Source organism: Canis lupus, chromosome 29 (genome assembly GCF_011100685.1).
Source record: "Canis lupus familiaris isolate Mischka breed German Shepherd chromosome 29, alternate assembly UU_Cfam_GSD_1.0, whole genome shotgun sequence".
NCBI lineage: Eukaryota > Metazoa > Chordata > Mammalia > Carnivora > Canidae > Canis > Canis lupus.
The window spans coordinates 13,602,350-13,615,377 of NC_049250.1; the positions used below are offsets into that span (position 1 = coordinate 13,602,350).

Sequence of the window (13,028 nt, forward strand, 5' to 3'; positions counted from 1 at the left end):
ACTGAGTAAGACCCACCCACAGGATGGAGGATAATCTGCTTTACTTAAAGTCTATTGATTTAAATGTAAATCTCATCTAAAAAAACACCTTCACAGTCATATTTAGGTTGTGTGTGACCAAATATCTGGGTACCCTTACCTACTCAAGTTGACACATAAAATTGATCATCACAGGGTGGGATGTATGTAGGAACATAGATCAGTGGTATGAAAGCCAGATGAGGATGATTCTTGAGCCATCAGCCAACAGCATGCTGTAGGAAGACCAAGCTAGGGATATATCTAGTAATTTGGAGACATAATACTACCCTATCATCTTTATCTCAAGACAATCAGAAGCCATACCTTTACATCATTCCTCAATTGCTAATAGGGTTGACACTTCTCTCCCAGGAAAGCAATCCTATATTATGATTTTTTTACCTGATTGCACGCCCTATCTGAAGAGTGGGGGCTTTTTTTTGGCCTTCTTATTGATACAGTCATAGGCACGGACTGCATGAGGAACACCCAGAAACTATTTTGCATTTTGAAAAGCCTGGATGAATAGAAAGGAAATTCAGTTTTCAATTTTGAAGTTTTTTAAAGCAATTCATGTTTTCTGTTTTAGGTCGAAATAAGTAACGGCGCTGACTCTGAAACTTGGCTGCTGAACTTGACTTAGGAAGCAAAGCACCACTGAGAGCATGTCTCCACATTGACACGTTTCACTTCCTCCCAGAGGACGGCCTGCGCCTCCCTACTTCCCCACAAATCATGGAGTTCTTTGGTCACAGCCTATGTATTATTAGCATTGTGCGCTAGATGAGTTGTAGGTGATTGGGTGGGTATTTTTTAAGTCATTTTCTTCTTATATGAATACTTGTAAATTATTTTTAAAAATCGGTTTTTCATTTTTTAACAAATTTAATGTGAGGCATGCAAAATGAAAAAATGTCATGAAAACCTTCTACAGTCAATTCTAAGAGAAATACTGGGTTTTGTATTGAAGTGTTCAGTCAATGTTGCTGACCACTGCGGTTATCCTATGCCTGATGGAGTTTGCATTCACAGACGTTACAGGGGACTACTCAAAGTGAGGTAGATGCTGTGACAGCTGACAAATGGACCACAGATCTGACTTTCAGACTGACCATGGGTCATTGTTTCAACACCACAGGACAAAACATGGAGTCTTTTGTTTTCAACTTTCCAAAATGCAGAATAACATTATGTCAGTCTAAATTTTCACATTCATGCGCATTATCTTGTTCTTCCTGTATTCTGAAAAGTATATATCAAGGGGGCATGGCAAAGTAACATGATTAGTAGGACACCTTTCCTCTTTTGGAGGGTACATAGGTATCTCTGATGTTCATATTTTCAATTCTTTATCCCAATTCTGACATTGGCATCTGATCAAAACATACAGATGTGGGATGGGGAGACAGAAATCACAACTGCAATTCTGCAGTCAGGGATATTGCTCTTAGATATCCAAAAGGAGTACTAACTAGAATTTAAATAAAAATTTGAAAAAAAAAAAAAGATATCCAAAAGGAGCTTTAAAATGGCATTGAATTTTCTATAAATTCTTCTTAAAAAGATATTTATATTTGTTTTATATCAATTTTTCTTTCTCCTGCCCCATCCCAATAACCAAGAAAGTAATATCGGAAACATAATTTTCCATGGGAAAAACATTATAGTTTTTCCTTTCATATATTTCAATTACTATTTCCTATATCAAAATAAGTCTTGCTCACTTTGTACAGCAACCAACATGAGGCCCACCCATTGGCCACGATATTGTGTACATGTGCCTATATAATCCAAAAGTTGTTAGTTTGGCCCATGCATCTCTAAGAAGTCAATCTGTAAATTATCGAAAGTCATATGCAAAATTTTTTTTCATATGCAAAATTTTTATGTGTATAGAGATTTTTTTTTTTTGGAGTCCGTATATTTTATGAGACTCTGAAGAATCAGAACTAATACAACAAAGTCTGCCCTGGTTCCTCCCAGTTCATGACAACCACCGTGGACATTCTAGTGGCTCATTTTAGTCCCTAGCCTTTCGATTGTGCCCCCTCAGTCCGGTGATGCACACTGAAACCCATCATTTTTCATTCTACTGAAAAAACCCAAATTCAAAAGAAGAGGAGTTCATAGGGAAGCTCATAGATGGTCAAATCCAAGCCACCATTGCACAGTTGAGGGATCTGAAACCTAGGGGATTTGGTGGACTTGTCCAGAGTCCTGTGTGTATACAGAGTGGCAAGAGCTATGGCCAAAGGAAAGAGAATTAAAGGGCAAATGGTAGGGTTTGTGTCCCAGGCCCACCACTGTGGCTTTTGACAGTGCTGGACATCTTGGCCTTGGAATTTTACTCATCTGTAAGGCAGAACTATAATCCCTCCCAAGAGAAAGGTGAGAATCAGGTAAAATGTAAAATGTATCCAGTCGACTGTGAAGCATTCCACCAATTGAAAGAGGCAGTTATTATCGTAATATCAGAACAAGTTGGACCCTGTCTGGAGCTCTTGCTGTACAGCCAAGTGTTATGAAAACACCAAACTCTTCTAAGTTTTCTAAAAAGTAGCTTGAAAAAAAATTGCCATGTTCAAATAATTAGAAATAATGAATACTAAAAAATTTCATTTCCTAATTTAAAAATAACATTTATATTTCAAGGTTAATACATATTATTATTATGGATGAAGCTAATAGAATATCAAAAACAGAAAGCCAGTAAGACTAGAATAAAACCAATACATGAGTATTTTAATTTGTCATTTCATTGCCCCCCCACACACACATACACACATGCGCACAAACAAAACGCAGTTAACATTTCACAAAGTAGCACCATACTAACTTTTCTTGCTGTATTATCTTGGTGTAAATGTGTACATACTGCTAAGATGCACTGGAGAGTCCTAGACCTTGTGTAACTGCCAGTGACAGATTTGAGGAGGAGATCATTACACTAGTGATTTTTCTATAGATTTTCAATATAGGTAACTGCTTAATATGGGATCCCAGCAATCCATAATGATCATTCTAGAGTTCCAGAGAATTTACCTTTCATCAGAGACAGCTTAGATCGATCTCCTCTCCTTCCCACTTTTCTTCTCCCTACCTCACCCCTCTCCTGGCTGCCCCTTAGAGGTCCTGCTCCCCTATGACAAAGGGATGAAAAGAAGTGCTGAGCTTTACAGTAACACTCAGCAGTCATCCTTGATCTGGGTCTTTGCACACACTGCTGTCATGGTCACTGCTCCTTAGGAGGGAGTGCCTCCAGTTCTTGCAGTTTTTGCCTCCTGTTGTAGGAGATCCATCCAGCACTGTGCATTATGCAGTGGGGCTTTCAACAGACCTGTTCAGTATGTTCTCCATTCGTGCCAAATCTTGGCATCTCCATATGCAACATGTGTCCAGAGTAAGGGAACATGAATGTGTCCCTGAGCATGCACTCATTTGCCGGAGTCTCAGCAGCCTGAGAGATGGTGCAGCTCTAGGTTCAAGAGTGGACCTGGCAAAGCTAAAGATAGGATGTCCACTGCCCATTAGCCCCTAGTGCTGACTGGAATGCAGAAGGGGAGAGTTAAAACCAATGTTTTTTTTTTCTTCTTCTTCTTTGAACAATCTTGGTATTGTGTCATATAAAACCTTGGTGAACCCTACCCCAGGCTGTATCTTCTATCGTGTCCATGACTTATCCTTTTGCTGGCATTGTGTGTCCACAGGCACCTGGGATGCTTTCCAGCCTTCCTTCTATTCGTTTCAGCTTCCAGCTATATTTCATGACTGCAAAAGAGGAGTTAAAGAGCATGTAGCCTGTTAGAGAATTCCCAGGAGACAGAATACATCTTGAGGCATAGAACCATCTACGTCAGACAAATCTCAAACATCTCTTAGGAAAAGCTCTAAGCTAATATATCCTCAAGTATCTTAAACCTTTAACCTGCCCTATAACGTGAGGGTATGTGTCCCTAAAACAAAAACTTAAGTTCCTATCACTTGAAAACTCGGAGGCTTTTGACTTACTTTTCTTGAAGATAACTTGACACCTTGCCCTAGCAAAATATTGACTTCTTTCTCTCTTTCCTTCAGCAAAATAAGTGCTGCTATTTCCTATAGACCTCACTAAGGAAGGTAGCCAGCTTCAAGAGGCTGGATCTAACAAAATAGAGCAAGGCTGTCATTTGTCTCACTTAATGAATGGGACACTCATGATTGAGAAGAATTTGTGTTCCCTAGAACACCAGCTAAAATGTGCGTTGCAAAGCTGAGGAAAACCATCGTGACTCTGCTAAATTGAGAAGCAAATAAAAACCAAAATTGCACTTTTCAATCTTCGTAAATTAGAAAGGAAGCTTGCCGAAAATAAACATCTTCGTTTTAGACCTAATTTAAAAATTTATACTATCCCAAAATGTGGACTCAGTAGGGAGTGAATATTTTGGCTTCTCCTTTCTGAGTCACCTTAGTATGTAACTAGGAGAACTTTTACAGTTGATTAGAATTCAAATGTTCTAACTTGACATTTTAGCTCAAGGTAGGAGCTGCTTTCAGGGGATAACTGAATTAAGCAGGAAAAAATACAAATAATTGATCTTTTTAAACTTAGAAACCTTGAATGTCTGTTTCTCTTGTTTCCTTCCCATTTAGGAGTCATCTGTAACCTTTGCCGGATAGGTTTGTGAAAGTGTCTGTTAAACCTGCTGAAATATTCATGATAAACAGGCCCACAACCTAAGAATGTTATGTCCAAAAGTAGAACTGAAAAAAGAAACCACTGCTCGTATGACTGCATAATGTACAATGCAGAATTGGGGCAGGTATATTTTAATTGTTAGAGGAAAGTATTTATTAATAAAGAATTCTCCAAAAAACAAAATTCTCAAAAATTTTAAAATTTGTAGGCAGCTTCTCTCTTTTCATCCTAAAGAAGCTTAATTTCTTTATTGAGGACTAAGGTGGGGGGAAGGGGGAGAGGCAGGGAGCCATTTCTAGAAAGTGGATAAGCTTTCTTAAGTATCAATATTTCTAGAAAAATTTGGTGTCAGATGAAAAACTAATCATTTTCCTTGGGCCTGCAAGCATATAAAAGACAAGAATCATGTTAAATGCTAAACATTTTAAAACTATGAAATATTCAAAGAATCTAAAATATGCTTTGGTTTGAACTTGAGAGTTAAATTAAGTAAAAAGAAGAAAAAGAAATGAGGTAGGAGAGAGAAAAGAGATGTAGGAAAGGGGAAAAGAAAGGGAGGGAGAAAGGAAAGAAGGAAGAATCCAAAATTGAAAGTCTACCTAATTTGAATGTGGAGATGTCAGTCCTTCACTTAGAGTTCTTGTGCTCCTTTCTTTGACTAAAAACATGGAACCATTTTCTGTCAAGGGCATGCTTTTTCTTTCCTCTCCAGAGTTAGGTTTTTGTTTTGTTTTGCTTTGTTTTAAACAGTTGGAAGAAACCAATGATCTTTCTAGCTATTCTCATAGAACTTGCTTTGGCAGGTAAACTTGTCAGTCTATAATAGTTAGGATTAGATTTACCTACAGAAGAGAGAAAGAAATAAAAGAAAAGAAAAGAAAAGAAAGAAAGAAAGAAAGAAAGAAAGAAAGAAAGAAGGAAAGAAGGAAAGAAAGAGAAAGAACGAATGAACAGTGGCTTAAACAAGATGGAGGTCTAGACCTCTTCATATTTCAAAATTCTAGAAATAGTCAGCAAAGAGCTGGACTTGGATTCCCTAGAGATGAGGACCCAGGTTCTTTCTTCTTTTTCATTATGTGTCCTGCCATTCTCAAGCTCTAACACAATTCAAGATGGCTGCCAAAGTGCCAGCCATTGCTTTTGTATTCCAGCCAAAAAGAAAAAAGGGACAGAGAAAGGTGCTTCTTTCATTTAAGGACATGTCTCAGAAGCTGTACATACTACTTCTGCTTACATCCCATTAGCTAAAACTTGGTCCACCCTAAATTTAACTGCAAGGAAAGCTGGGAATTATAGTCTTTAATCTTGGTAGCCTAGTACCCATCTAAATTTAGGGGCTTCTTTCTTATTAAGGAAGGGAAATATGTATTGAAGAATGTTTAGCAGTCTCTGCCATACAATTCATATTAGTTTGCATGATTTTTTAGAATAATGTTTTCATTTAACTATAATACATAATTGAAAAAATACATCAATTCTGTGAGAAAATAATCATTGACTCTTGAAATGAGAATTTCTACCTCATCTTTCTACCTTTCTTCCTAGAAAGAAAAAATAAATAAATCTATGACCCAAGATCCTTCTATGTTTTCCACAATTCTTCAGAGTTGTGAAGCTTTCCTTTCCTGGAAATTAAATTTTAGCTTTCCTTTCCTGGAAATTAAATTTAAAATTCAAGAGCCAATCTGATGTTTTGCTTGGTCCTCAGTATTGTGCTACAAAAATAAATTTTTTCTCCTATGGTTATAACTCTTCAACTACTTTATTTTAGCAGCATCTTTTCTTCTAATTGATTAGCAGTGTCATTATTTTCTTTTTATTCAATTCAACAAATTTGTGTGGACATTGATGCTTAGGAAGGTGGGGCAGGATATATAGATGGAAAGTATATAATCCTTTTCTTGTTATTTTCTCTCAGTAAAAGTTAGGCCTGTGTTTTCCCTTCATCTGTTTTTCAAGAACATATTGGCTACCGTGGAATGAGTATTTTAAACTACTTGATAGTCTTTTACTCTAAGAGAAACTACAATTGAGGGAAATCATAAAAATTTTGTAATTACATTTTATCAAACATCTCTCCTAGGCTGGGTGGGGGTAGGGGCAGAAAGAGACAGAAAAACAGAGACAGAGAAACCTTCATACTATTTATTAATACTACGAGGTGATTTCACTCACTGAAAAGTGTTATATTCTCCTAATATCCAGTGACTGCAAATTGGCAGCCATCACTAATGATTGAGGGATTAGTTGAGTTAGGCACATTGTACACCCGCATCCACCCACAAACTTGAACACCCGAGTGTATCCTTTTCTAAACAATCACTTTGCTAAAATGTGCCATGTGACCCAAATCCCTTAACAACAAATAACATAAGGTCATTTTAAGGATTGAACGTTAAAAGAAATAAGATGCCTAGAGCAAGAAACAAGATGCCTGGTGCAGGATCCAGTTGTAGAATAGAAGGACCCCAGTGACTCCTTTGCTCAGTTTACAGATGAGGAGACAGGCTGATAGCTGCAGTGGCTTGTCCCATGTCCCTTTGGGTCTGCTATGCAAGCTCTCAGCCCAGCCTTCTTTACTCTCTCGTTGGTGGACTCCAGCTGTCACAGGTCCTGACTAACTAGGCATGGGCTGTTGATTGCAGTCTGATGATTTTTTTCACCTTGTCTTCAGGGCTCAGGACAGCTGAGGAAGACACCTGCTGTTGGCTCCTCCCCCACCACCTTCCCTCTGCTTGGATCTGAGCATCAGAAAGTCCCCCGCTGATTGGCTTTCATCTTGCCATTTTGTCTTCTCAGGACAAACAAAAAATCCCAGATCTCAGATCACTGCTGATTGCTTCCCAAAAAACAGAACAGCGCAGTATTTCCGGCCTTCTCCTTTCTTTACTTATGGTTTAAACATCTGACCTTATCAAGTCTTCTCATGATTTTTGGTCATCCAGCAAAACCACTGGTGTCAGTGTCTTCTAAAGACTTTTGTTCATGAGGAAGTGATTTTGCAAATAATTGCTTGAAGTTGCTTTTTAACTGCCTCACATAGTTTCACTTCTTTTAAGCCTCATTCTTACAAGAGAATTGCTCTCTTTCTCTGCTGGCTTCTTAAATCTATTTCAAACCTCAAATAGCAGACATTGAATGCAGTTTTACAAAATAGTTTACTTGGGTCCCCTATGTAATATGAAACCAAGAGCCTAGTCATGGTGATTATTCCTATTGCATTCAGATAATGATGATACAAATAGAGTATTATAAGTGTGACTGTTAATCAGCCTTCCCATTCCTTCAGCAGAACTTGCCTTGTGCTGTGAGCCTTCTCTTTATACTGTCTAGTGTTTTTATAATTATAAACTGTCACATTTAACCCATTTATTAACCCATTATTAACTGTCACAATTAACCCAATAATTTACATTAGTTAGTTAAATATTTAACCCTAAATATTTATTTAGGTTCTTCTGTGGCTCTTCACTTTTGCCATCACTCTAAGTAAAAAAAGAGTTTCCTGCGCAAGACATTTTTAGGCAAAATATAATGTATGGAGCACCAAGTTCAATAACTTTAGAGAATGAAATTTAGGACAATTCGTGTGGCATACTTACGTTGTTTTTATAAGCCAGGCAAAGCTCATTAATTCCATTTTATTCATTATTTTTAAACCACTTGTTTAGTGTAGTGAATTTTTTTAAAAAATCAATTAATTGATCTTTGGATTTTTAAAATATCACAGAGGAAGGCTATCGGTTACAGAACACAAATATCTAAAGTTCATCCAAAAATCGAAATTTCCTGGCCCTTTGTAAATTTTTTTTTTTTTTTTTTATGCTCCCAGGCTTTGCTCTAAAGTCTCTGAGCTTGAGTCACATTGGTCCCATTAATCTTTGTCAAGAAGGAAGTTTGGAGGGAGGGTTGAAAAGGCCAACCCCAGATCCTGTTTTATTCTTTCTTCATTTGTTTCAGGGCCCATGGCCATCAGCCCTCCTTGATTTTATTCTGCCTGAGTTTCACATTTTCATAGGTATAAATATGGGGCTGCATGATAATTACTACCCCTTAAAAAAATGGAGAGTTTTCATTAAAGTTTTCCTGCAAATCTAAGATGCCATGTGATAAATGCTAGCAGCACAGAGTACTATTAGCCCGCATGGTAACTGTAGGCAAGACTAGGTCGTGTTCTCATTTAAAGACATAGATATTTCAATTTCGTCCTGCCTGACTCAAAGGGAATTTGGGTGTTAACACTTCAAAATACTTTTAAGTCCTTAGGGAGAAAATCCAAAGTGAAAAGTATTAATTTCCAATTCAGTTCCTAAAGCAAAATGCCTGCCTCAGAATAACAAAGTTATTTCTTATCCTGTGGCAGAAACGTATAGGTGAGAACTCCCACTGAGACCTCCCATCTGAACACACTAAGGAATTTCTGCCATTGTAGGTAAAGAGACAGAAAAAAAAAAAAAAAAAACTGGCTTCTCAGTTGTGCTTACCTTTCAAATTTTTCTAAGACTCCCTTTATGTGACAAGAACTCTGCCAACAGGCAACCTCATCTATCCACAACAGAACAGAGAACCGAGAAACAAATGAAAAAGCTTTCTATCCCTGTAAATGTTGTAAAATCCACATTCTACAACTCCTGCGTTTTTTTTTTTCTGTAGAAAAAAAAGCATTTATTTAAATCCTAGTTACTCCTAATTTATACACAAGTCTAATTACCTTAAAGTCCTAGTTTTCGACCACATTTCGACAACTGAATTGTAAGCCTAAAATTACAAAGGGAGCTATGTATAAAATAAGCAGAAGTAGTGAAAGTCATATAATATACTCTGTCTCAAAGAACAGACACAGAACACTAATATAAAAATCTATAGCACAGTTGTCTGGGGATATTGAAGGTGAGAATGAATACACTTAGCAGAGTCTGTGGACTGTTGACATTGCATTGCTTCAGGGAGCAGCTTTTTATTCATACAATGATCCATATGATATTTTTATCTTATCAATAAAAATATTTATTGGGAATTAGGAACGGGAATGCCTTACTCAAGATACTTTCATCTGTCCTAAAATTATATTATTCACTTTTATTTAAGTATGACAATTTACTGTCATCTCCTGCAAAAGTTTTCAGATAATCATATGAATCTCCAGTGTCTACAGTTTGAGTAGGAGCCCTTGACACCTGGCACTGCTGTGCCCTGCCTGACCTGCACATTATATGCTGGCCTTGGTGGTCAATACAGTCTTTTCTAATAATTAGGTATGTAAATTTCACTTTAGAAAACTCATGATTCAAATGCTTAAAATTAAGATGCTTGGGTATTAAAACGGTTAAAATAACTGTCATACCAAAGACATTCCCTGAATGTCCTATGTAGGAGCCATGTGCTAGTAAGAAGACATCTCTGGTGGGGAAAAAAAAAAAGAATAGATTTTCAAGATTGTGGGCCTTGGTATTAGCTCTCTGGAATGTTCCCCTTTGATAAATTTTCCTCCACCTTACAGTTGCCGAATTATTTCTTCTGGTAGAAGGCCTTGATTTCTTTTTCAGTTGCAAAGATCTCAACGTCCTGGGATATTTCAGAGAAAAAGGAAGTCTTTGAAGAAAGCGTGAATGTGGCACCCCTTTTTCCATGGGAAGTAGTTCTCCTGCCCACATTCATCAAAACAAACTTGCTTCCTGGTGCGTTCTTGGCCTATCAGCATTCCAAAATAGGAAATCTCTCTTTGATAGTGGCAGCATATATCAAACTGGGGTGTGTAGTTTCTTCTTCTTTCTTGGATAATTCCGATCTGCTCTTTGGTGTGTAGAACTGACAGGACTCAAAAGCTACCACTGGTCTTGAAGTTTCTCTGCAGGTTGTTGCCATACTAGCATCGGGTACACCAGCTACGTGGGTAAGACAGGATGAGATGACCTCCTTCACTCTGCCCCACGTGCCAGTACCCACTGATGGCAACCTATGGCTGCTGCTTCTTTCTTTCACATCACCCCAGCTGATCACTTTCTATATGTGAGGTGTGCAGGCACTAGCCACTGGCACATAAAATCATAACGGAGAGTTTTCCAGCTAGCAGCCTACAATCCAGTTGTCAAGAGGTGTATTAACCACACAGTCCTAAATCAATGCCCGCTAGGGCTCGGCACAGAAGGGCCCTCATGGGAGATGCTGGGGCTTTCCTTCTTCTGAATCGAAAGTCCCAGCAATTGCAAGAGGAAGGAGAACCCATTCACAACCTTCCTCTCTCTCTCCCTGTGTTTCAAAAAAATACTTAGTGAGCACCTACTTTGTGTAGGAAGCTGGGAATCACCAATAAATCAAATACACATCTTTGCCTTGAGAAGTTTACAGAAGAAATCCAAATAGCTTACAGGTGGTCAGTAAATTGCTTTCCTTGGGTCCAGGTTCTGGAAGGGACATCTATTCACTCTATGATCTTGAGATCTCACTAGGCCGTAGATGGTCCTCGTTCATTTAGGCAAGCATGTACCATATTTTTTGTTGTGACTTTATGAAAGAACACATTGACAAAATGAGCCTCTTATGGCTCAGGACCTGAATAACAAATGCCAGAACTGCAGGCACTCATGTCCCACAAACCGAAGCAAAGTTGAAGGACCTCTGGATTTCTATGAAAGGTAGCAAGTCTACAGCTCCTAGCTATCAACAGCAATTGTGGTCACTATTTGCTTAAGTGAGATCCACAGACATTTTCTTGTTACATCTGGGGTGATCTGAGAGTGGTGCCCTAGGGGCTTATTCGATGGGTCAGTGTTTAAATAAAAACCAGGCCAGACAGATAAGGGAAGTCACTAAAAGAGCAAAAGCAATGCTAAATGCCGTCCCCATGCATAATTAGATTATGCAACACATGGCTCTTTCTTAACTATTGTTTCTAGCTAGATGTCATTATTATTTTACTACAACTACTGCTGCTGCTGCTACTACTACTACGACTACTACTACTACTACTACTACTACTACTACTACTACTACTACACTACTACCATTGAAAGCACAGTAGCAGTATTTAATTGATAAGAATGTCTCTTTGTTGCTGTGACCAATGGTAGAAAGTTTGCTCTCACATTTGAAATTCCAACTCTGCCATCTTGTGGAAAACAATTGGAAGTACCTAAAGCTTTTCCTTCTATTTCAAAGGCCAGGACCTGCTGGTTAAGAAAACAGGAAGACAGGACATTGCACCTCCTATTTCTACATATTTTTAACCTTTAACATTTTTACCAGCAGAAGTCATTAAAAAAAAGAAGTTTCTGTCTTGAACAATTCTTAGATGGCTTGCCAACCTAGATGTGTCTCAATCTTGACACTGCAACTTAATGTAAAAATCTTGAATGATATTTTGTACCAATATGAATTTCTACTGCCCCCAACACTGTGTGGTGACTTCACTGTAAATTAACTTCTTTTCTACAGCTTTTTGAGCTACCAGGTGAATTAACTGAAAAAGTTGAATCCTGTTAGGAACCAATCCTAGATGACATTGGTAGCCTGTGAAAAATGAATGTCTTTTTTCTTATATAAACTGGTAACAAGACTTGTTTTCACAATTCCTTTTTACATTTTTGTGCATATAATACCTGTATATTATACTCATATTCTAAAGTGACCAGAAAGTGTTATTTAATAGAAACTACATACATTTTTTATGTCTCTATAGACCCTTTGATTCTGGGTACATTTACAATAAGTTAGCAGTAAAATAGACTATTCTTTTCAAGTATGAATAAAAATGTACATTGAAGTAAAAGATGACTACTGTTTTTTTTATGACTACTGTTTTTAATAACATTTTCCCCATTATGTTATGTATTTATTCTGGTAAAATTGGGAAAGGGATACATCTTGAATGTCCCTTCATTCTAATATCAAGGAGAAATTAAGTCACAGGCCATGTGACCATAGGAAACTCAATCTTTCCTTTTTTTTAAGATTTAATTAATTTATTTGAGAGACAGGGAGAGAATGAGAGGCGAGACAGGCAGAAGAAGGGTCCTGCTGAGCAGGGAGCCAGACACAGAGGCTCAATCCCAGGCCCAAGATCATGACCTGAACCGAAGGCAGATGCTGAACTGACTGAGCCACTCAGGTGCCCCAAAACCCAGTCTTTTCTCCAGGAATTTCTGAGCATCCCCATGAGGGTTCCGATGCTCTACAAATCCACCAACGTGTTGCTAGTGTAGGCTCACTTCAAACAACTGCTATAGGCTCCTTTGCCAATGACAAACTTTCTCACAACTTCCTCCTGTTCCTGCAGCTTACTCCTGGCAACTTCTTCCCATACAGGAACTCGAGTTCTCTTTTTATTTCC

General features: G+C 37.9%; 1 protein-coding gene across 2 annotated transcripts in view; it reads left to right on the forward strand.

Annotated features, from left to right (window-relative positions):
* Positions 1-12,445, forward strand: part of NKAIN3 (sodium/potassium transporting ATPase interacting 3) — a 614,368-nt gene extending 601,923 nt beyond the window's left edge. The window contains exons 7-8 of one of the 2 annotated variants that reach the window (XM_038579381.1): positions 611-823; positions 7,374-12,445. In XM_038579381.1, the coding sequence (XP_038435309.1) occupies positions 611-620 (10 nt within the window). In that variant the 3' untranslated portion in view covers positions 621-823; positions 7,374-12,445. Of the gene's footprint in view, positions 1-610 lie in introns of both variants that reach the window. The other variant, XM_038579382.1, reaches the window with a different exon arrangement.
* Positions 12,446-13,028: the final 583 nt, after the last annotated feature.